Source organism: Gymnoscopelus microlampas (genome assembly GCF_963454915.1).
Source record: "Gymnoscopelus microlampas genome assembly, chromosome: 23".
NCBI classification, from domain to species: Eukaryota; Metazoa; Chordata; class Actinopteri; order Myctophiformes; family Myctophidae; genus Gymnoscopelus; species Gymnoscopelus microlampas.
The window spans coordinates 6,142,514-6,167,418 of NC_139960.1; the positions used below are offsets into that span (position 1 = coordinate 6,142,514).

The 24,905-nt window shown below is 41.7% G+C and overlaps 4 protein-coding genes across 4 annotated transcripts in view; 3 read left to right on the top strand and 1 right to left on the bottom strand.

Moving 5' to 3' along the window:
* The window catches only part of kiaa0930, a 504,210-nt gene that overhangs the window by 321,673 nt on the left and 157,632 nt on the right, over positions 1–24,905 (bottom strand). The window lies entirely within an intron of this gene.
* LOC311040079 (acetyl-CoA carboxylase 1-like) lies at positions 4,686–6,669 on the top strand (the record flags this gene model as incomplete). The annotated part of the gene is made up of 6 exons (XM_084050151.1): positions 4,686–4,822; positions 4,922–5,055; positions 5,198–5,344; positions 5,442–5,637; positions 5,767–5,865; positions 6,623–6,669. Exons 3-6 carry the CDS (start codon positions 5,303–5,305, stop codon positions 6,667–6,669), a joined length of 384 nt encoding a protein of 127 aa, XP_083906277.1. The 5' UTR covers positions 4,686–4,822; positions 4,922–5,055; positions 5,198–5,302.
* Positions 9,264–24,598, top strand: LOC311040081 (uncharacterized protein; the record flags this gene model as incomplete). Its single annotated transcript, XM_084050153.1, has 10 exons — positions 9,264–9,328; positions 19,787–19,875; positions 20,382–20,534; positions 20,801–20,943; positions 21,120–21,253; positions 21,402–21,495; positions 21,589–21,607; positions 23,099–23,149; positions 23,605–23,731; positions 24,586–24,598. The coding sequence occupies exons 2-10, from the start codon at positions 19,788–19,790 to the stop codon at positions 24,596–24,598; spliced, it is 822 nt and encodes a 273-aa protein (XP_083906279.1). The 5' UTR covers positions 9,264–9,328; position 19,787.
* LOC311040023 (zinc finger RNA-binding protein-like) lies at positions 12,990–19,343 on the top strand (the record flags this gene model as incomplete). Its single annotated transcript, XM_084050096.1, has 7 exons — positions 12,990–13,197; positions 14,220–14,311; positions 14,374–14,436; positions 14,773–14,982; positions 16,799–16,894; positions 17,013–17,141; positions 19,125–19,343. Exons 1-7 carry the CDS (start codon positions 13,002–13,004, stop codon positions 19,341–19,343), a joined length of 1,005 nt encoding a protein of 334 aa, XP_083906222.1. The 5' UTR covers positions 12,990–13,001.

Sequence of the window (24,905 nt, forward strand, 5' to 3'; positions counted from 1 at the left end):
AAAAAAGAAGAAAAGAAAATGTGAATCACGTCGTCTTACACGACACTCTTAACCCCCCCCCAGCAGATTGGTTTAAATATAAATACTATCTAAATGTCTAAAGAGAGCACGGCCATCTTTTGTCCACAGCAAGAATGGTGAAAATATTAAAATGGAATCTTGGACATAAGGATTTGTTCAGTTTGCTCACACAGACGCGATTAAAACAAAAAAAAAAGGTCACTCTTCTGGACTCAACATTCCGTCGGGTTTGAATACTGCTGCTATTTTATTTAAAATATACGATAAAACTAAGACAATATTTTGTTTTTAGATGTTTGATTCTGCTGTTTATTGTTTTTATTTTGTTTTTGGATTGATTTGGTTCTGATTGACTGGGGTAAGCCGATTGCAAGTATGATTTTGGTGTGTGTTGGCTTGAATGGTTTTATACTTGCCGTGTCTGTTGTCTTCTGCTTCGGAAGACATGACTAGGAAATGTGAGGATTAAGCTCAAATATGCACCTGAGATGACCGTGATTCTCAAAGTGTGGTCCGCAGACCCTCAGGGATTCTTGAGGGGGTTCCAGGGGTCCCTAGCTAAATAATTTGGAACCAAATGGACACTTATTGTTCTTTAACTCCAAGAGTGTACAAATGGGTCCATTTGGTTCCATTTGTACACACAGAGTAATGGGGGTCTGTGGCCCCAATGCTTATCAACAGCGGGGGTCCTTGAAATTAAAAGGTTTGAGAACCACTGACCTATGACACTCATCAAAGTGACTGAATTTTCTTTGGGGGGGGGGGGGGGTGGAAGGAAACTGTAACCGCAGTAACAAAGGTTAGTTAACTTACGTTTGGTTCAAACTGTAGATTTTGTAAAAAAAAAAAATATTCACAGTATAGCGGGCAGCATACTTCAAAAGAAGTCAACATTTTGGTTCAGCTTGCTGAAATGTCTCTGCAGAGTGCAGACAGTAGGCTATTGTTTTATGAATTATACTTGATGCGGTTTTGTTTTGAGCGCTGTTAGGTAAGACTCCAAAATAAATCACGCCCACATTGAATTCCTGACTGTCCAGTGTGTATTTTCTGGTGCGTTTCAACATGAGATTTGGATGAATCTTTCACACTGGTCACAGCAGTAAGTCCTCTCTATTGATGCGCTGATGAACCTTAACTATTTAAGCTCTGTCTTATTTTGTCGTATGATGGTGTGTTGTGGTGAAAATGGCCGCTATTTTAAAAAGGATTGCCTTTTTTTTTTCTTTTTTTAACGTTTGCCTATAATGACATGGCCAAAATGTCAGGTTGAAAGTATTTAATGAACCTGATTCACTAAAACTCTTTGTTCACAGCAATAAGACTGGCACATGATGTTCACATTGGTGTCATCTGCAGTGATTTTGACTAGTTAGAACATCTGTCGAGGTATACAGTCGTGTCCTTTAGTTCCTTCCCACAACCTTGCCCAACTTTGCTTCCGCAAGAAGTATGCTGCCCACTTTAACAGTTAATTTCACTGAGGCATAGATGACTAGAGGTTACTTATGTTCTACCTCTATGCCCGGACTTGATATTGAGTGTACGTCTGTGCTGAATGTCGAGGCGTTTGCTCTGGAACTATTTATTGTAGAGGCAAAATTGTAAGAAACGTTATGAGTCAAACCCAACCCATCTATCGTCATGGAATGGTGTAAATGTTTTCCCCAGTTCTTAAAAAAAAACGTGTATGAGGAGGGGGGAAGTATGTAATAAACCTGTATTTTTCCACATGGCAATCTCTGTAAATGTGAGTGTCATTAACTTTGTTCACTCCAAGTGTCCTTTGTATGGCCTTAGGTGATTGCCTTAGATCAGGCATGTTGTCATCGGTATCTGAAACATTTGCATAGTCGTTTATTGAAAAATAAAACTTGGGGGGGAAAAAAAGAGTTTGTTTTGTTGTTTAATTTATGGTTTATGTCATGGTCCGGGGAAAGTCCTAATGGAAGGGATGTGGATAAGGAAAAGGGTTGTGGTCATTGGTGTGAGATGTACGTATAATTGTGTCATAAAAAAAACAATACACCAGTTCATCTGAATGTATTTGTACATGGGCTACACTCGCCTGAATATACTGTACACCTCATACATTAATACATGTCATATAGAAAACGGCCAATAGGTGTCTCCATCTCAACACTGGGAGGGTTGTCTGCCCTTAGCGCTTCCTGTTGGTTTGTAAGTTATTCAATGCCAGTGCTTGGAAAAATATTGAGTCTGCATCCACATCTTATCTGATTAAGCATTTTGTTGTCACCAGCATCTTCCAAGTGGCTGTAGCACAGGCCACGTGTGTGTCTATGGTTTGTATGCACAAGGTTCTTAGTTTGATACCAGTGGTTTGAAAATGATCACTCTTCAAGGTTAAGAATCTTGTTCTCATTTTCATCTTCCATATTTCTGTGGCACAAGACTTAATTTCTGGTTTAAAAGGAAAAAATGAACTGGTACAAATGGATTGAAATCTAAAAATAAAAAAAGGCATGGCACGAATCAAACCCCCCACCTTCAGATTGTAAAGCCTCACCTTAACTCTTGTACCACCAGGCTTTTCACACTAATGAGATGTTTTGGGTCATATTTGAGGTTGAAGGCAGGTCAAAAGATTAAAATCCACAGCAAACAAACACCCTGACAGAATGACTGAATCTACTACATCTACAATCTACTGAATCAAGACTGTTGTTTGGGGAAATTTCCACTAATTTCAATCTGCATCTAAATTCAAATTTAAGTATTCGGTCCTTCAATGTCTCTGTGGCACACGCAAATGGTCAGTGGTTAAATAAAAAAGAAACCAGGTTGAGTCTTACTCTGCCAATTTGTGGTTGAATTTGTTCTGAGTGTGGGTAAGCTAATAAGATCTGACAGTATCTTGTCAAATTATATCTTAATATTGCTGTCCAGCCAAATACAAATGACAAAATACAAAAACGTATTTGAAATATGTATTTAAAATACTGCCCATCTCTGCTGGTAAACTTTAAGTAACAAGTGCAATACATGTGGGTAAACATGTAGACTGTTCTAAATGAGTGCAGTTGTAGATTAGTAGGCGATAATAACAATATTCACTATACATTCCTCATGTTTAAGCCTAACTGAATTATATATTTATGAACTTGCATATAAATTGTATGTATTTTTGGACGACTTGTGCATTTAATTTGTCGGCAATACTTTGCCACGCTTTCTCCCTGGATCCATTTATTGCGGCCATGTTTCCTTTCTTGCTTATTATACATTTTACTTACTCGTATGATTCCGGGGAGACATCAAATTTCTCTTTTGGGTCTTGAGTCGAACCAATTACTCCCGCGGAGACATCAAATTTCTCTTTTGGGCCTTTCAAGGCCCAAAAGAGAAATTTGATGTCTCCGCGGGAGTAATTGGTTCGACTCAAGACTCTTTTGGGTTTAAATGTCCATTGCCGCATTGACAATGCATTGGGCGCTTAAAGTTAAATATCTCCCAAACTACAAATGATTTCAAAGAAGAAATCTCAAGCAGCATGGCCACAGTAAGGTGGAATTCTTGAACTGTGAATGGAGTTTCTAGGTGAAAGTGTTTTTTTGAGGTCCCAAATTCGTCCATCGACCTCCATTATAAATCTCTTAACTTTTAAAGGAGTACAATTCTAAAACTATTAAACATTTCAAAGATTCTTTTTCAGGCGAACATGTCCACTGTAAGATGAACATTTTAAAGTATGAATGAGGTTACTAGCAGTAAGTATGTAGGATTAGTAGCCTGTACTCGTTTCCCTTTAAATGTCCATTGCCGCATTGACAATGTATTGGGCGCTTAAAGTTAAATATCTCCCAAACCACAAATGATTTCAAAGGAAAAATCTCAAGCATGCATGTCCACAGTAAGGTGGAATTTTTGAATTGTGAATGGAGTTTCTAGGTGAAAGTGTTTTTTTGAGGTCCCCCTAACCTTCAATCCGCCTCCATTATAAATCTCTGAACTTTTAAAGGAGTACAATTCTAAAACTATGCAACATTTCAAAGATTCCTTTTCAGGCAAACATGTCCACAGTAAGATGAACATTTTAAAGTATGAATGAGGTTACTAGGCGTAAGTATGTAGTTGTAAGCCTGCCTTTAAATGTCCATTGCTGCATTCACAATGCATGGGGCGCTTAAAGTTAAATATCTCCAAAACTACAAATGATTTCAAAGAAAACATCTCAAGCATGCATGTCCACAGTAAGGTGGAATTTTTGAACTGTGAATGGAGTTTCTAGGTGAAAGTGTTTTTTTGAGGTCCCAAAACCTTCCATCCGCCTCCATTATAAATCTCTGAACTTTTAAAGGAGTACAATTCTAAAACGATGCAACATTTCAAAGATTCCTTTTCAGGCAAACATGTCCACAGTAAAACTACAAATGATTTCAAAGAAAACATCTCAAGCATGCATGTCCACAGTAAGGTGGACTGCTGAAAATAGCCGATCTGCAAGCTCACAACACGTCGACTCGCACCCCGGCGCGTTGGGAGCTTGCAGATTGCCTATTTTTGGGGGGTGACCAATGCCTATTTTTGGGGCATTTTGTGCACAATCCTCCCTGCCATTCTGATTTGTATATACAATATTCAATGGTTAAACTTGGTTAGTACTGTTTGTTTTGTATTTTGCAGGTATCCCATCACTATCGGGAACACGACTTGTGTTTTTGAGAAGGAGAATGACCCGTCGCTGCTGCGCTCACCCTCGGCAGGAAAACTCATCCAGTACACTGTAGAGGACGGTGGGCACGTGTTCTCTGGCCAGTGCTATACTGAGATGGAGGTGTGATATCCAAATGAAAGAGCATTAACGGCAAATTCGGCCTAATTTCATGGACATGAATTTATAGATGTAAACTGCATTAACATGTGTGTTTTCCAGGTGATGAAGATGGTGATGACTCTGACCGCTTCAGAGTCTGGTTGTATTCATTATGTGAGAGGGCCGGGGCTGCACTAGAGCCTGGCTGCGTCATTGCCAAGCTCCAACTGGACGACCCCAGCAGAGAGCAGCAGGTATATTATGTGGACTACGCCTGTTCTTGTGTCATTGCCGATCTACAAGCCTGTGAGCTTGTATGTTCACCTATTTCGGCATCCCCAGAATAGGGACGCTAGGGTTCATATGCTCCTCTAACTATGTGTTTTTGTCCCTAAGGCGGAGCTGCACACAGGGGCCCTGCCCACTATCCAGGCTGTAGCATTGAGAGGGGGGAAGCTACACAGAGTGTTCCACAGTACACTGGACCACCTGATCCACATCATGAATGGCTACTGCCTGCCCGAACCGTTCTTCTGCATCACGGTCCGAGTTCACGCGTGCACAAGAAACAAACACCTACCTAGCTAATAGCAACACAGTACAGTGGTTGATAAACATGCTGTTCTTTCTATCTCCCCAGCTTAGGGAGCGGGTGGAGAGGCTGATGAAGACCATGCGAGATCCCTCCTTGCCAGTGTTGGAGCTGCAGGACATCATGACCAGTGTGTCTGGTCGCATTCTCCCTGCTGTTGAGAAGGCTGTCAAGAAAGACATGACACAGTATGTCAGCAACATAACCTCAGTGCTGTGCCAGTTCCCAAGCCAGCACCCAGCAGGTAATGCACGAGCGCTCGTTTCTAAATGAGGCTATATATTTATTCACATGATTCAGACAGGTTCTTTCTTACTTCAAATCAAGACAAATGGTTTAATTATGAACATGGAATGTTATCCCTCATTTCCAGATCGCCAACATCCTCGACAGCCATGCTGCTACTCTGAACAGGAAGTCAGAGAGAGAGAGGTCTTCTTCATGAACACTCAGAGCATTGTGCAGTTCAGAAGTGAGTATATCCTAGGATATACTAGCGCTCTTTCTGCCCGTCATCCTCCACCCCTCACATATCATCATTTTGAAGCTTAGGCTACTTAGGCGACTAACCAAGGGGCAATTTGAAGACCTGTTGAGTGTTGTTCAAGTGTTCAAGTGTGTATTTGCACTTCGTGAAGAAAAAAAGCTGACATGGCCAACGTGCTCAACTACATATTCTCCCACGCCCTAGTTCCCAAAAATAATCTCCTGGTCACTAGTTAGTGTACAAATTGAATGAACACTGGGGATTTGACTGTGTACGTTGTCCTCTTGCGTGTCTAGGACCAGCTGTGTGGCTACAGCACACATACAAAGATGCCCCATGTGAAACCGCTAAGTCACCACTTAATCATTAAGGGGTGACTTAGCAGGATGCATTAAGGTTTAATGCATCCTGCAGCAGCTATATTAATTCATGACCAACTGAAAATAATTGATGCCCAAATTATTTTACACTCCCCCAGGTGCTGATAGCCTCCCACCTGCCCTCCTATGAGCTCAGGCACAACCTGGTGGCCTACACTTGACGGACAGCACTTCAAACTCAGGGTGGAGCGACAGCACCTGACAGTCCATGTCATAGGTATGGTATGACCCCCCCCCCCCCCACACACACACACACACACACACACACACACACACACACACACTCGCGCAATGCATGCATGCTCCATCAGCTGTGTAGACTTCATCTTATGTCTTACCTTGTCTTTTGTATGTTTTTACAGGACTGTTCAAGTCTCTGAAGTGGTCAATGAAAGGCTTCAAACCTTAATGGTTGTTACAGTGCGCTTTTTCGAGGCAGAAGCTCTACTGCCCATTATACTCGAGAAGGTGAAGTTTGCCACAGGACGCAATGAGGACTATGTCAAACAGGCAGTGGCACCAGAGGAGGGCCAGAAAAAGGTGTTGGATGACAAAACAGATTGTAAAATGTAGGCATTTAGCAGATGCTCTTTTTCAGGGTTAGGGTTTACTAAAGTAAAATGGGTAGGGATTACTAAAGTAAAAAAAAATGGCATTACTTGGGTGAGGCCTTCACTGAAATCTGTCATGCACGTCCCAGCAGAGTGATTCAAATTCAACAGCTAAGAAGTTTCTCAGTAGCTCTCACTCTCGATAAAGCATATGTTAATTCCAAATATTAACACCTCAGTCTACAGTCTTTCTATGCTCATGTGTTCACTAATGATTATTTGTCCTAGTGTCTATGCTGACCTGGTCTTGGCTAGACACCTGTCACTCCCCATTTCAGCTCATGTGATTAGAGCTTGACACTATAAAGAGGAGCTGTAGCCAGCTCTCGGCTATTCCCCCCAGCAGAGCACAAGAGTTTATTGGTTCCCTTGACTATTTGTACTTTCTTTATTTCAGTTATGATGGGCTGATTGTAAGTGTTTTTAATGTTTGGTATGATTTTCGTTATTGGTTACTTTGTACTTTGTGTTTTGGTAGTAGTTCATGGGAGTCTGGTGAAAGGACACAATTGTAACTTTAATTAGAAATATGAATAAAGATTCTTTATTTAACTGCTGTCCCTTCAGACTCAGTGATTTCATTTCCCATAGAGTGTGAGGACGTAGTCTTCTTCGTTTGCCACCTTCACCTTCTCGACGATGACAGGGAGTACTGCTTCTGCTTCGACAAAAGGACCCGCAGATTAACATGTATTTGTCCACAGACCCCCATCTGATAAGATTTGGTTTTAAATATACTTATTTTCAGGTTTGTGTTTGCTAACAATGTGTGTTAACATAATTTATACACTAGTCTTGACTTTCTGTTCTGATTCAGATTACACAAACTAGGTACCACCTGTTTGATGAATGTAACCGATATAGGGTGATGAGTTAAACAAAGGGGCTTTGAGGAATGTTCAGGATGATCTTATACAAGACCATAGATGTAATATAGTTGGATGATTACATGATATGATTAGATGGCGGACAAGTTTCAAATAACTTGATCATTGAGAGACAAATCCTTTAAGGTGTGCATCTTTTTTGAAAGCATATATTCATTCTACAGATTTATTATTCACTGTAATAACACCTAATACAAGGGCACAGAAATGTGGCAGTCATAGGGGTCTTAAACGTTTTCAGGCCAGGGACCCCCGTTGGGGGGTGGTACAGCATATGTTGTATAATGCAGGGGTCTTCAACGTTTTCAGGCCAAGGACCCCCTAGCTGAGAGAGAGAGATGAAGCAGGGACCCCCTCTATATTGTATAGAATGGTGTTTCAGATATACGTTTGCTGCTCTTTTCTCCCTCTACACCTATAACTCTTTGCCAAAAATAGCCGATCTACAAGCTCACAACGCCTCGCATGGCGAGCTTGTAGATCTGCTATTTTTGGCTAAAGTTCTCCTCAGAAAAGGGATGCTAGGGTTTAAGTGGTTAATATAAAAAAAGAAAAATCATATCACACAAAGATTTGGCGGACCCCCTGTAGTAACTCTGAGGACCCCCTAGGGGTCCCGGACCCCCTATTGAAGATCCCTGGTATAATGTATAACATTGTGTTTCATATGTATAGACATACGTACCATGTTGTGCATTCAAGCTATTCAAATAATAGATTAATATATTCATTCATATCCACTGCCATTAGTAAACATACTTTACTAAACTGAGAAGATACAATCATGTATACAAGCTATTAATGGGCAGAATCATGACATATTTTTTTCCGTTTCTGTTCTTGACGCTGGACACCAATTATACTTTAGTACCCTGACCGTTGTGAGCTTGTAGATCTGCTATTTTCTAATGATTTGTATACATTTTACACATTTGAAAACTTAAAATGTGACATTCTGCCTAATTACTACTTTTACTTCTGGTACTTTAAGTATATTTTGATGCCGATACTTTTGTACTTTTACTCAAGTACATTTTCATTACCAGACCTATACTTGTAACAGAGTGTTTCTACAATTGCAGTATTGATGTAATTGATTCATTGATATTCATTGTTAAATCAATATTACAATGAATGTATATTATTATTATTATTATTATTATTATTATTGCTGTTATATATTTCGCTAACTTCTTCTCTTTAACTTTTAAATTAGTGAAATGACGTTTGCATTGAAAACAAATGTATCTATTTTTGGTTCGTGCGCATGTGCGTGCTTGTAATAGTGTGTGTGTGTGTGTGTGTCGGGGGGGGGCGGGGCTTGTGTCGTGTTTGTTCGCGTCGTGCCCTCTCGCATGTACGCATGTCTGCTTGTCAGACCAATCACAGCCCTTGCTGTTTGGTCCCTCCCCTTAAATTCCCCCCTTCTGGCTGCTCGTCTTCACTTATCATGTTTTCGTGCGGATGCTACGTCGCTCCGTCCGATGAGAGATTACTAATGGAAACTGTTCTACTTGATTTCGGTTCATATATCACTGATCTACTTTCATTTCGTCGTCTTTTGTCTGAGGTGAGTAATATTACTTTATCTACTTTTTCCCCGCCTTTGTTACTTTTTTCCCGCCTTTTTTGGACCCGTACATGTACATAAACGTTCAAATTTCAAATATAAATGTTTTACCCGATGGCCACGGATGTTATAATTATGTACGGGCCCTCAGAAGTAGCCGTATCTTCCGTATTGTTCAATAAAAACGCATCTTAATCTGATCGGTGGCCATTTGCTCATAGCTGGCACACTCTATCAGAGTGCAGTACACCTACCAACCGATGGGTAATGCAGTTGAAAGCATACGGCGGACATGCTGAGAAAATGGCCACCGATCGGATTAAAATGCTTTTTATTGAACAATACTGAAGATACGGTTACTTCTGAGGGCTCGAACAGAATTTTCACATCCGTGGCCGTGAGGTAAGAACTTTATATTTGAAATGTGAACGTTTATGTACATGTACGGTCCTTAAATGAATTAAGTGCAAACGCCAGGTTAAGTTTGTTTCAGGCCCCAGGACTCTGGGTAATGGTTTGTTTACATAAACTCATGTCACAATCGACCTGTCCATATTACGATTCATTATACAACGCAGAATGCAGCTTTTAATCAACATGGCATTTGTTATATCTTGTCTGTTAAAATTGAGCTTGTAGATCTGCTAAAACTAACTTTAAGCAGCGACGATTGCTCTGAAACTGGGTTAAAAACGACTAGTCAACTATAGGCTAACCAGTGCTAACGGCTATAAAAGTATGCTTACAACTTCTGTATGGCAGTGACGTTTTAAATGATTACATTATCAACAGTATTGCTATCATGTTTATTTATTTACCAGGGACAGTGCACATTAATCAACATGTTGGTTTTCACATCCGTGTAATGAACCAGAGTTAGCCAGAAGCTAGCCCCTTTCGGGACCCTGTTTACCTTGTTTTGTATTTGGGAAGACGGTAACCAGGGTCCCTTGACGCTCAAAGCACTCTCTCTCTCATATTCGCGGGTACCACTGTCTCGTCTCGGGCTAATAGCTCGTCGCTGGGAAGTTGCAGAGATTTCTCAAAGGTACCAAAAAGAGCAATACTAAACCGCGGTTAATCTGCATTAATGCGCTCGGATCGGCGCTGCCGTTTAACATTTTTAATCATTTAGTAAAGCTAAATTTCCTCTCTCAAACAATGCTCCACTTCCCATGTCCCGCCTCCCCGCGTTGTGACTGACAAGCTGCGCGTCCTACGCATAACTCTATGGTCCTACGGTACTGCCTCTGATTGGCGAGCTCCTACATGCTTGCATGACAATCACAACGCGGGGAGGCGGGACATGGGAAGTGGAGCATTGTTTGAGAGAGGAAATTTAGCTTTACTAAATGATTAAAAATGTTAAACGGCAGCGCCGATCCGAGCGCATTAATGCAGATTAACCGCGGTTTAGTATTGCTCTTTTTGGTACCTTTGAGAAATCTCTGCAACTTCCCAGCGACGAGCTATTAGCCCGAGACGAGACAGTGGTACCCGCGAATATGAGAGAGAGTGCTTTGAGCGTCAAGGGACCCTGGTTACCGTCTTCCCACATACAAAAAAGGTAAACAGGGTCCTGAAAGGGGCTAGCCAGAAGCTAGCTTTCATCTGTAGTCCCTGAGCAGGCTGTTAAAAGTGGTGATATAACTCATTGGTTCTCAAAGTGGGGTCCGGGGACCCCCAGGGGTACTTGAGGGGGTTCCAGGGGGTCCCCAGCTAAATGATGGATAGGATAGGAACCAAATGGACCCTTATGGGTCTGTAACTCTGAGAGTGTCCAAATGGAACCAAATGGACCCTAACGGGTCCATTTGGTTCCATGTGTACACTCTCAGAGTTAAATTAACATTGATTTTACAATATAAATTGGGGTCCCAGAGATATAATTGCCATTAAATGGGGGTCAATAGCCTAATGGATGTCAAAGTGGGGGTCCTTTGAAGTTAAAATGGTTGAGAATCACTGCTAGAGAGCCGTAATAACCTTCTCTTATTGGGGTCCCTGGCTTATCTTTTCAAATGGGGGTCCGTGGGGTAATAAGCGTCTATTTGGGGGTCCTTGACATGAAAAAGTTTGAGAACCACTGATAGAGTAACACGAGTTTAACGCTAGAAGGAGATGCTGTTGGACGCACTGTTTGGTTCAACAAGTGTTTATCTGCACCGAGCATTGTACTGGGTTGACTAATGTTAGAGGACGCCGTGGCTTTGGGGTTGTTTGTTTTCATTAACCTGGTTGCTTGTATCTCTCGCTGAACCTGGCAACAACTGCCATGTCCGCTTATTGTAAACGGACGGTCGCGCTTCTTTTGTGGCTTGTTTTGGGGTTGAAAAGGACCGTAATGAGAGTAGACGGTACACGGTCGGTCGTACCGTGTCGGTCGCGCATGCGCGCCACTCTCAATTGTATATTAGGATCATCATATTTATGATTATGTGCCCACATTTGCCTCTAAATTGTGGAGAAACTGTCGATGCGGAACCAAACTGTCAAGCAATTGTTTCCGCCCAGACACGTTTCACTGTTGCACAATAACAAAGTTATTGAGCGTGCGAGCAGTGGTGGAAAAAGTAATCAAATTCTTTACTTAGTAAAAAGTACCAATACTGCAATATAAAAATACTCTGTTACAAGTAAAAGTCCAGAATTCAAAATTGACTTGAGTAAAAGTACAAAAGTATTGGCATCAGAATGTACTTAAAGTATCAAAAGTAAAAGTACTAAATATTTGAAAATAGCAGATCTACAAGCTCACAAGGCGTCGCGCTCTGTGAGCTTGTAGATCGGCTATTTTCAAATAGACTATGTATAAAATAAGGATAAAGTGGTTAAGGTATGTTTTATAATGTAATAATAATTTATATCTTAAAAGTAACTAGTAACTGAAGTTTTCAAATAATTGTAGTGGAGTAAAAGTACAATATTTGCCTCTGAGATGTAGTGGACATAAAAGTACTTTTCCCCCTCTAATTAATGGATTTTTAAATGTATTTGTATGCTTTCGAAAAAAAAGTTTTTTGTTGGGAATGTTTTGATAATCTTTTGAAATAATAAAAAAATTAGGAAGTTAGGAAACACAAAATAAACATATTTACTCGTGTGACCCATACAAATTGGTCCACGACCCACACTGGGAATCGGTGGGTTAGAGTACCTCTTTCTCAAGTGGTATGGTAACGGCCGTCTCTCTTTTGTCATGAGGCGGATCGCAATGACCCCTCATAACTCTGAGAGTGTACAAACTCTCTCAAAAGTTCCAGACCTGTACGTGTCCATTTGGAACCACCTCAAGGAACCCTGAGGGTCCCTGGACCCCACCACTGCATTAGGGTCCATTTGCTTCCATTTGTACAAAAAAAGGTCAATCTATAAGTGTGGTTCTCACAACGCTTGTATACTCGGCTACTTTTGAAAATGTTTCACAATGACCCGACCACAACAAACATTTATTTCTTAAAACATCAAAGAGTCACGGCACACTCATGGCTGCTGATGCCAAACCAGTTTATTAAGGACAAGAGAACAACAAAAACATGTGTTGTTTATATCCCACATGGTTTTTGGATAATGGATATGTTTTGTGTTTTGTGCAACCTTAAAAAAAAAAGTAATCGTTTTGTAATATTCTCTATTTCCCCACATAGCTCCCAAACCAGCGTACACGCAATGTATGACGCCGTACACCCAGACCCAGCAGACGCGCCAGGTGACTGCCATCAAACCGGCCACGCCCAGCCAGGCCACCTCCACCTTCTCCATCTACCCGGTGTCGTCCACCGTGCAGCCCGTACCCTCTGCTGGAGCGTCCGTAGTGCCGTCGTACTCCCAGAGCCCGACCTACAGCACCAACGCTGTCACATATTCTGGTAAGGAAATGCCCGGCCGTCACCCACACATACAAGTTACCCACACGCTAAACCCAAACGTAGTCGAGCAACATAGTAGAATGTGAGCTGCAGAAACACATTTAATTGATCTGGGTGCCATCGTTATAATAACCCATTAAAACCGGGAAAGCATCTGCCATTTTAGATTTTAGCTGTATAGCAAAACACGTTTTAAGAACACTTAAAAGATCTCTCAATAAATGTTCAAAAATAGCAGATGTACAATCTCACGGTCATCACTTCCTGCCGCGCTGCGAGCTTGTACATCTGCTATTTTTGAATAATTTGAATGGATGCAACGTGTTCATTACTTTGCAACGTTCCCCATACATACTGTAGGCTGTCGCTCGTATTCGCTTGCGCAAAATTCACTTCAGTCGAACATAATTATTCAACGTACGCGAGTTGTGTCGCATCGGGCGTAGATGCAGAATCTTGTCACTCAAAACACAGTTTAGCTAGACTGCACATTTTAGAATGGAGGAGGAAGCCAAAAGTTCCCAGTGTTAAACACTGACGCATTTGATTTCTTTCTGCGATGCTGTGGCTTGTAGACTTAGAATAGGCTCTATGCACAGCAGCCATATTATCACTTCTTTCATAGGTGTTACCAATGATACTAATGAAGGCTCTGTTCCATTTAGTGTAGCACAGTGGTTTCCCACGACCCCCATAACTCTGAGAGTGTACAAATTTACATACATTTGTACACTCTCAGAGTTACACACCTGCAAGGGGCCATTTGGAAGCCCATGAGGGTCCCTGGACCCCAACTGTAGACCCACTGGTGTAACAGAGTGTTTCTAGTGAGCTAACATGCACAATATCAGCACCCTGACTCTGTTTGACCAGAATGGAACAGAGCCTTCATTAGTATCATTGGTAACACCTGTGAATGTCTTCATAATATGGCTGCTGTGAATAGAGCCTATTGATATCTTTAAAAAATATATTTTATTGAAATGCATTTCTTCATCACTGCCCCTATTCCTGCTCCATAGGTACGTCTTACTCGGGCTACGAGGCTGCCGTGTACTCTGCTGCCTCCACATATTACCAGCAGCAGCAGCAACAGAAGCAGGCGGTGGCCGCGGTAGCCGCTACAGCAGCGTGGACGGGCAGCACCTTCACCAAGAAGCCGCCCTTCCTAAGCAGCCGCCCAAACCCCCTCAGATCCACTACTGTGACGGGTGTAAGATCAGCTGTGCAGGCCCGCAGGTGAGCACACTCACACTTGTCTCTGTAGTCCTTGGTCTTTGAAGCCTAAAGACTGGTGGGGATCACTTTGAACCTCGCCTCCCTATTTTGGGCATGTTGTTATAGACCAAAAACAAACCTGATCTACAAGCTTGTTTGAGTACCTTGAAAAGCTGTAGATCAATTCTACATTTACACTGATCAAATTAGTTTAACAAACTTTGCAGGTTTGTCCGACTTAATACATGATTAGATTTTATGCTGAAACGCCATGCTTGGCTTGCATTATACGTCCTACATTTGAAGCAAATGGTGTCTCAAATGAAGGAATAGTAACCCCCCTTCCTCTCCAACCAGACATACAAGGAGCACCTGGAGGGCCAGAAGCACAAGAAGAAGGAAGCGGCTCTCAAGGTGTCTCAGAGCAGCAGTAGCAGCAGCAGCAGTGGAGGAACCAGCAGCTCTGCCCGCGGCGTCCAGAACCAGCTCCGCTGTGAGCTGTGTGACGTCTCCTGCACCGGAGCCGACGCTTACGCCGCTCATATCCGTGGGGCCAAGCATCAGAAGGTAATGTATTTATTTTATGCTACCATGTATTACCATCATGTGTCACTTGCTCGCATAGATCAGTTCTTTTTGACCAGCGACACCATTTTACCTATGGATTAGGCTTAACCACGTAAGCACTAATTTGTACTTTGGGATACAAGCTCACAGCTTGTCTTATGAAGTTTTATACATTGACTATTTTTCAAAATGTGAGAACTTTGATAAACATATTTTTTAAGTCTTTAAACCTTTGCCTATAATGGCATGCCCAAAATGGGTAAGCCAGGATTAATGTGGTTAACTACATTAATCTACAATCTTTCAACGTGTCGCACTGTGAGATTGTAGATATTTGTAAAGGGGTAAAAAAGGAGGGGGCCCATTATAGACCCCTGGCTGACACCGATAAACACATTATTTAGGAACATAATGGATTGTAAACGGTCACAAAAGATATTAACCCTCATTCAATATACACACGCCCACATACAGGCAGGCTTACTGGACATTGTGTACTTGTCTCTATACTGTGTATATTTGGCACAGATGTATGCATATATGACCGGTACGCAAGTTCTATGCTTGGTTCAGGTGTTTAGAAGGACAAAAAAACAGAACATATTTGCATATCTGGTTTAATAAAGACATAAGCCAATCCTTTTACAGCTTCATAAGTCATAAGGGGAACTTTAGCTTTGACGTGTTTTGGCAATTAAAGCAAAGATGTCAACATGTGTGTTCCCAAATATGAGATTTATGATATGAGAGCATTGGCCGTACTGACGCACGCTGGAATGATTACCAACGTTTGTCTGTGACTGTGTTGTGGTATTAAATCATGCTGCAGTGTTTTTAGATCTTACCACAATACTGATATTCAGCATGATGTACAATTTATTTTTTTAAATTTCAATTGAAAAGAAAAGGGGCAATCCTTCTTGAAGGTAAAGCCTTTATTGAATAGCTATAATTTCATTTTAGAAAAAAAAACATGTGTCCACCTACAGAACTCGGCCTTTATGAATTGAATACGCAGGACCACAATGGAAACAAGCCCTCAGGGATTTTTGTGTTATCCTTTTAGCATTATTGTGTAGGCCTTACTGTGCCTCTGTACTTTTTGCAAACTGCTGATAAAGAATTCAATCAATCAAAGCCACACAGCAATTTGCATGATGCTCAAGCAATGGCTGAACATGGCTTTGCTATCATGCTGCCTAGGATGGCAAATAAACAGTGATATGTTGGATGGATGGATAGGCTTTTAGTTTAGTGGTGTTAGTTAACAAAATTCAGTGTCGTAAACATACATGTCGTTACAATACACAATGTAATTTAGAACATTGGTTCTCAAAGTGGGGTCCGGGGACCCCTAGGGGTACTTGAGGGGGTTCCAGGGGGTCCCCAGCTAAGGGACCAAATGGACCCTTATGGGTCTTTAACTCTGAGAGTGTACAAATGGAACCAAATGGACCCGTTAGGGTCCATTTGGTTCCATTTGTACACTCTCAGAGTTAAATTGACATTGATGTTACAATATGAATTGGGGTCCCAGAGACATACATGCTATTAAATGGGGGTCCGTAGCCTAATGCATGTCACACTGGGGGTCCTTGAAATTAAAATGGTTGAAAATCACTGCTAGAGAGCCGTAAAAATCTTCTATTATGGGGGTCCCTGGCTTATCTTTTCAAATGGGGGTCCGCGGGCTAATAAGAGTCTATTTGGGGGTCCTTGGCACGAAAAAGTTTGAGAACCACTGATTTAGAAAAGGGTTTGGACAGCTGCTTTTTACAACAAACCCTCAAACGTGTTGCTCTGCTCCGTTCCCCAGGTGGTGAAGCTTCACACCAAGCTGGGGAAACCCCCATCCCTTCCACGGAGCCCAGCGTGGTCACCCAGACCTCCTCCTCCACCACGGCCGCCCCCAGTAAGACCCCCTCCTCTGGCCTGGGCAGCTCCAGCACCACCTCTTCGTCCCTGTCCATGGGCACCTCCTCCTCCAATGCTTCTGCCTCCACACCCACAACTCCTCCTACTACCTGAAGCCGGTCAACATAGTGAGCGGTGGCGGGGGGGCGCTCGGCAAGAACGCGCTCGGCAACAGTCTGTCGTCTGCCAACTCCACCGCCCCCGTCAAGAAGGCCTCCGCCCCCCAAGATCAACTCTGTCGGTCAGTAGGTCCCCTTTGAATTTTGACGTCTCCTGGCGGTATTTGACAATGACTTCATTCTTCACCTTGTTGCCATTATGCTCTGTACTGTGTTTTTGCTGTATTCCTGTTTGATTAGTATAGCTCTGCATTTAACCAGTTCAACCACATGAATCCTAGCGTCCCTATTCGGGGCTCGTCGTAATAGGCAAACATTCAGTGAAAACAAAAATCGTCTCACTACACGTCACGAGGCATTGTGTGAGCTTGTAGATCGGCAGAGATTGATGAGTGATAGAAAAGGACGGGGCCAATTACAGACCCCTTGCACACCCATCTAAGTATATAGGGTTTAAGTCTTCGGGGCTCGTCGTAATAGGCAAACATTCAGTGAAAACAAAAATCGTCTCACTACACGTCACGAGGCATTGTGTGAGCTTGTAGATCGGCAGAGATTGATGAGTGATAGAAAAGGACGGGGCCAATTACAGACCCCTTGCACACCCATCTAAGTATATAGGGTTTAAGTCATTGAACCCCTATGTACTTATCACACAATGAATAAAGAAAACGACTTCCATTTTCACTTTAAAAATGATAAAACATTTTATTTTTGACAATTTGCACCTATAATGACGTGCCCAAAATAGGGACACCAGGTTGAAAGTGGTTCAAACACTCATCACTAATAAAAGAGTGAAGCTGGTTTCACAGAGCGTGCTTTGCACTCAAAGGCTACATGCCAATGTCTGGATAAGTCTCTGCCAACTTGTGTAGTGATGGACGGCGACCAGGCGTGCGTTTCCAAACCTGACATTTCTTGAAGTTCTGTGCCTTGTAGAATAACAAGTGTATAACCTAGTTTAACCATGCAGTCTAATGGCCAATAGTTCACTCCTGGACTGTGATTGGCCACCCATTGTACACCCCTTCCACCCACAATGGGTGGCCCCTGGACACCCCCGCTGACTCTATTCAGCACTGTGATTGGCTAGCGAGACACATGATGAAATTAATAACCTATAAATAGGACTATGCACTTTAAAAAAAAACTTTTTTTTTTAAGTGAGCTTCCATCACTGCGATGACCACACCGCCCAATTCACATTTTTGGGGCGGTGTAACCGCCCCCTATAAGTGAGTTTTGGACACTGACCAATCCTGCACTGTGATTGGCCAATAGCCTACAACACAGTCTACACCCCTAACCCTTCCATTGTTAATGCAAATCGATACTTTTGCAAAGTCAGCCAATCACATTACAGCTAGTGTCATCACCACTAACTGTAATGTGATTGGCTGACTTTGCAAATTCAGGACTGTGATTGGCTAGCAAAACACATGACACATGTGCAGCCCTATGAATAGCAGTATGGACTTAAAAAAAAGTCATTTATCCTTTTTTTTAAGTGAGTCATGTTGTGATGACCACACACCGCCCACTTCACACTGGGTGTGATTTTTGGGGCGGTGTAGCCGCCCCCTATAAGTGAGTTTTGGACACTGACCAATCCTGCACCGTGATTGGCCAATAGTCTACAACGCATTGTATACCCCTAACCCTTCCATTGTTAATGCAAATCGATACTTTTGCAAAGTCAGCTAATCACATTACAGCTAGTGTCATCACCACTAGCTGTAATGTGATTGGCTGACTTTGCAAATTCAGGACTGTGATTGGCTAGCAAAACACATGACACATGTGCAGCCCTATGAATAGCAGTATGGACTTAAAAAAAAGTAATTTATCCTTTTTTTTAAGTGAGTCATGTTGTGATGACCACACACCGCCCACTTCACACTGGGTGTGATTTTTTACTATTTGAATGCAGTTTTGCGTTCTGTTAATCAAGTAACTTGTTGCAGAACTATGTCTTTGTCATTAAAAAGTAATTGGTTACAGAATTGCATCTTTGGAATACTCTTACATAAACTAAATTGAAACCTCATTGCGATTCCTTTCTTGTCCTGTGAATGAATAGTTTTCTTTCCACCATTTCTCTTTTAGCCGCCTCGTCGCCCCGACTCTTCAGACGATGGCTACGTAATGACCAAGCATGCAGCCATTTATCCCTCAGAGGATGAACTCCAAGCTATCCAGAAGATTGTGTCCATCACAGAACGTGCCCTCAAACTGGTGTCGGACATCATCACTGACCAGGACAAAGACAAGGGCAAGGAAGAGGACAAGGAGAAGGAGAAGAAAGAAGTCGCTAAAGACAGGTGAGACATCTGAGAGAGCTCAACATCTCTTTGTCTCCTTGTGTTTCTGTGTTTAAACTTCAAACATAAAATATACTTAAAGTACTAGAATGTTTGAAAAATAGCAGATCTACAAGCTCATGAGCTTGTAGATCTGCTATTTTCAAGTAGCATATTTATAAAGTAGGGCTAAAATGGCTTTCAAATAATTGTAGTGGAGTAAAAGTACAATATTTGCCTCTGAGATGTAGTGGAGTAAAAGTAATTACAATAGTATATTTGAAATACTCAAGTAAAGTACAAATACCTCAAAATTGTACTTAGGTACAGTACTTAAGTAAATGTACTTTGTTACTTTACACCACTGCTAGATAGCCTGCCTGTAGATAGTGCTTTTGTAATAGTTTCTAATTGTAACACTCCTCATACTGCATGAGTTGTAACATTATTATGTTTTCTCCATCAAAGCATGCATGCTGTACGTGTGAAACATCTTGACCGGCAGAAATACATCTGCTTTGAGGGACCACTGTCTTTTACATCATTTCTGGAGTGTGGTGAGTGAAACATTGTTCCACAGCATGCCCTATGCCATTGATGGTGTACAAATTATTGGGGTCCATTTGGTTCCATTTTTACACTGTCTTAACATTGATTTTACAATATAAATTGGGGTCCCAGAGATAGACATGCCATTAAATGGGGGTCCATTAAAAGGGTTGAGAATCACTGCTAGAGCCGTAAAAGTCTTCTTATTATGGGGGTCCCTGGCATATCTTTTCAAATGGGGGTCTGTGGGCTAATTGTCAATTTGGGGGGTCCTTGACATGAAACATTGAGAACCACTGTCATATGCAACAACATGCTGGGTGTACAGTACAAGGCACAATCCATTTTATTTAGGATAGAGTGATTCAATGTCTTCAGTAGGGCTGTCAATCTTCCTCATATGATTGAATTTTCTGTGGCTATTTTAATCCATTTTTATGACACATTAATACAAATTAAATCAATTGCACAACAGATTTATCAATAAGCTTATGCAATCTTGTTTTGTCTTCAGTTGCCAAGAAATTTGAAATTCCTAGTACCTCAGACTTAAAAGTCTATGATGACTTGAACACTGAAGTTGACGAGGAGGCGTTTCAGTTTTTTATAAAGAAACCAGACCTTGGTGTGTTGGAGATTTGTTCACCCCAAGACCCAAATCCTGAAGGTGAGTTCTGTTGCTTATCAACATGGAGCCTTATAGCCTCATCCATACAGTCCTGGCTAACCTAAAATGTCACACAGGTATATTTTTGTACTTTGAAATGATCTTTGTTTCTACACGCCCAATGTAAGTAAAAGAGAGAAAGTGTCTGAGGAAGAACTTTGTTGGTGTGTGGATCCTTCCGTATCTAATGTGAGCTTTTTACATTACACTTGCCACAAACATTCCTCTCTTGCTAATCACACTTGTTATGTCAACATTATTGCTAGATTCAGTGAGCCCCTCTGCAAGCAATTCCATTGCCAGCAGCAGCAGCTCCTTTCTCAGCTCTGGTGCAGACAATGACGGGGACTCGGATGACACCATCAGTCCTGCTCCAAGAAACAGAGCTGACCTGACTCGTCTCGCTCAGGTAAGCGTTGCTTTTTTTTTTTTTTTTGGGGGGGGGGGGGGGGGGGGGTCATGGTTTACATTTTTGTTACCTTAAATATACTTGGCCACCAAATGTAGTGGCCTGTAGAACCAGTGCTTTAAAATATTACTGTCTATCCCTGTGTTTCCCCTCCCTTTTTTTTTACTTCCACTTAGATGGTTGAAATTCTGAAGGACAGACCTGGCGGAGAGAGGATCCTTACCGAGTATGCTTGGACAAAAAGCCTAACGGATACCAGAAGACGCGACATGGTGAAGATATTGGTTGCACACATGGCAAGTGAACATGGGTATGTTGTCATCTAAAAATTATGCACCCAATACACAATTTTGGTTGTACTTGGTGCAGGCCAAAATCCTCCTTTTTGCAGAAGGCAGCGGCACAGCAATACTTTTGTTTGGATCTCATAAGTGTGTGTGTGTGTGTGTGTACTGTAGGACTAGTCCTTCAAGGCGTGTTAAAGAGGACTATGCAAAGGGCATCACTGCCTTATTCCCATACCTGGCCGATCCCCAGGGAAATTTTGGCTATGTAAGTACATAAAACACCAGTCTAACGCACATTTACACATGCTCATTAAAACCAAATGACACTTTTCCCCCGTCTTTTCTTCTTGTGTTTTAGGAACAGTATGGCAGTAACAGTAAGTAGTGGCATGGCGAGTGAAATCACTTCAAAAAGAAGCATCAGAGGGACAAGAAAAGAGCAGAAATGTTCAGCCACTGACGGGTGTGTGATTTTGATTGTAGCTAGAATTTAAGGGGGAAGTCACATGTTCACACACACACACACACACACACACACACACACACACACACACACACACACACACACACACACACACACACACACACACACACAGGAAGAACCAGTGCAACATGTCATGTTTCCCCCAGTCCACTGTCTAGCAACTGTGAAGATGGATCCTTATAGTAAATGCATATCACTGGAAAGTATTGCAGCAGTATGTGGTTTCTACACTGTTACAGGTGGTCCAAATGCTGGCGACAGAGCTCCCGTCTGTGAGGAAAACCAGCTAACCACAGAAACCCAGTGTCGTGAGGCCATTGTATATGTGGCTGTATGTATGTATGTATGTATGTGGCTCTTCAACTGCCTTGCATTAACCCACTAAGACCTGAGGAAGCGTCTGTGTCACTTTTTCATTTGAGCTAAAAAGCATTATTTTACACTTTGACTATTCAAAAATAGCAGATATATATCCCCTCCCCTCCTCTCCTCTCCCCTTCTCTCCTTCTCTCCATATCTACAAGCTCACTGTGAGTTTAATGTTTGGAAAATAGCAGATCTACAAGCTCACTGTAAACTTGTTGCCTTATTTTAAATAGCCGATCGACAAGCTCACTTGTCAGCTTGTAGATAACTTGTGAGCTTGTAGATCTGCTATTGTCACTATATTTATATAGTGACAAATATATATTTGTGTCTAAAATACAGTATTTTTGCTTGACATTTTCAGCTGTGGCGTGGCTGTACACCGGATCTGATATCTTGGCCAACACAGCTGTGGACTGAGGGGACCGTCCCAGACTGCACTACTGCAAGGTTTGTTTAACATAACATGACACATGTGCAAATCAAAACCTTTTAGATCTAACTATCTAATGTTAGCATATGGACATTTTCTTGTGGTCAGTCCATTGTCCGTTTTTAAGGAGGCATTGCCAATATATATACTCTGTAGCTTAACTCTTTGACTGCCATATGAACAGTGTAATAGTGTGCCACTGCTGCCAGCAAAAACAGTGATTTTTACTGTATCAGTTTGCATAGAAAAATACTGTACTTGTACTTCTATCCACTACAGCTCAGAGGCAAATATTGTACTTTTAATCCACTACAATTGTTACAAAACTTTAGTTACTTTGTAGATTTTGGTTATTGTTTAAAAAAACATAGGGTACATTAACCACTTCAGCCCCATTTAAACTTTGGCTATTTGAAAATGGCAGATCTACAAGCTCACAATGCAACATGTTGTGAGCTTGTAGGCTTACAAGCTCACTTGTCAGCTTGTTGGACACTTGTCAGCTTGTAGATCTGCTATTGTCTATTGATATGCATGTACTTTCATAGCTTTGTGTCTAAAATATTGTATTTCTTTTTTTTACAGCTCCTGCTGCGGACCCAGGTGACAGACACACCATCCCAGGCCTACTGCAAGGTGTGTAACTATCTAATGTTGGCTTATTGACATTGTCTTGGGGTCAAATACTAGGTTGTGGGGGGTCTGTGGTTTAATGCATAGGCTAAAAAATGGAAGCTCTTTGACATTACAATAGTTTGAGAACCACTGGTATTCAGGTGACAAGTATATGTTGCTTACATTTTCTATAGTTGTCAGCTAATAATAATAATAATAATACATTTTATTTATAACGCACTTTACATTCTCACGGATGTCAGAGTGCTACAGATTAAAAGCAGAGCATAAAAACAGCATAGGCAACAAAACAATTACAATAGACCCAACCAGGCTAAACTAAAGGGCCAACATTTAGAAATTAAAACTCAATACGAAAAACAAACAAAGTCCATGAAAAATTAGAAAAATGCTTTTTTTAAAAGGTAGGTTTTTAGTCCATTTTTAAAAGCATCAGTGGACTGTGGCGCTCTCAGGTGGTCTGGGAGGGCATTACACAGACATAGGGCTGTGTGGCAGAAGGCCCGTGGCCCATGGTGCGGAGGTTGGTGTCAGGGACAACAAGAAGGTTGGTGTTGTTGGAGCGGAGGCTTCGGGTGGCAGGTTTTGGGGTGAGGAGTTCTTTGAGGGGGGGGGGGGGCGTTGCCGTAAATGCACTGATGGGTGAGAAGGGAAATCTTGTATTGGGTCCTGAAGGAGATGGGGAGCCAGTGAAGTGAGCGGAGGGTGGGTGTGATATGGTCATATTTTCGCACTCTCATCAGGACCCTAGCAGCGCTGTTTTGGATGTATTGGAGCCTTTGGAGGCTCTTGTTAGGGATCCCGATGAGTAGTGCATTGCAGTAATCCAGCCTGGAGGAGATAAAGGCGTGGACGAGTCAGCTGACTGAAAGGTGATAGTAGGGGGGTGATTAGAGGTGTGGTTATCCATATGTGGCCAATATTTCAGCACAATATGACAGTTTTCAAGATGGATCTTGGCACTGTTTCTTTGCTATTGTCCAGTTTATAGAAAGCTGATAGCCATCATTGCTTTGTGTTTGTTTAGTAACAGGGAACAGCCTGTCTCTGCAGGTCCTTTTTAAACAGAAAATGAAGGGTGTGTTGGCAATTTCATCCAACCATAATCAACAACTTGATTGTATAGGATGTGTCCTGTATGAGTTCTCTCTCCTGATTGGATGAAATTGGTCTCTCAAAATCACAATTTAGTTTTAAAGGCAGTTACTGTATTCACCCAGAAGCAGTATAATAGCAGTCGCACCCCTACTTAAGTAAGACTGTGTTTGCATACTGGTACAGTGGTGTAGTTAACTGGTATAGTTGCTGTGTTTTCACGTCGTGGATGCAATGTATTATTTAGTATATTCGTTTCCATTTGAAAGTATGCTTTAATAAGTACCTGGCATACAAACATACTCACTTCTGTGTGCCTACGTGTCTTTGGGTCATTCCAGGGCCAGTGTTTAAAGGAGGAGTTCACCCAAAAAATTACTTATTTTCTATCAATTGCACACCCTATGAAGCCTTGAATCCATGGATTATTTTTTGTTTTTGTCGCATTCCTAAGCCAATAATTTGATTCCCGTCTCCTACCAGCTAATGTATCCGGTAGGAGAGACAAAGTAGATTATTTGTGTCTCCTACCGGAAATACACACGGTCATCAAATTATTGTCTTAGGAATGCCACAAAAACAAAAATAAATCCATGAAATCAAGGCATAAATCACAGTATTATTCATATTGTAGCATTGTTTTGTCTTTTTTCATAACTAT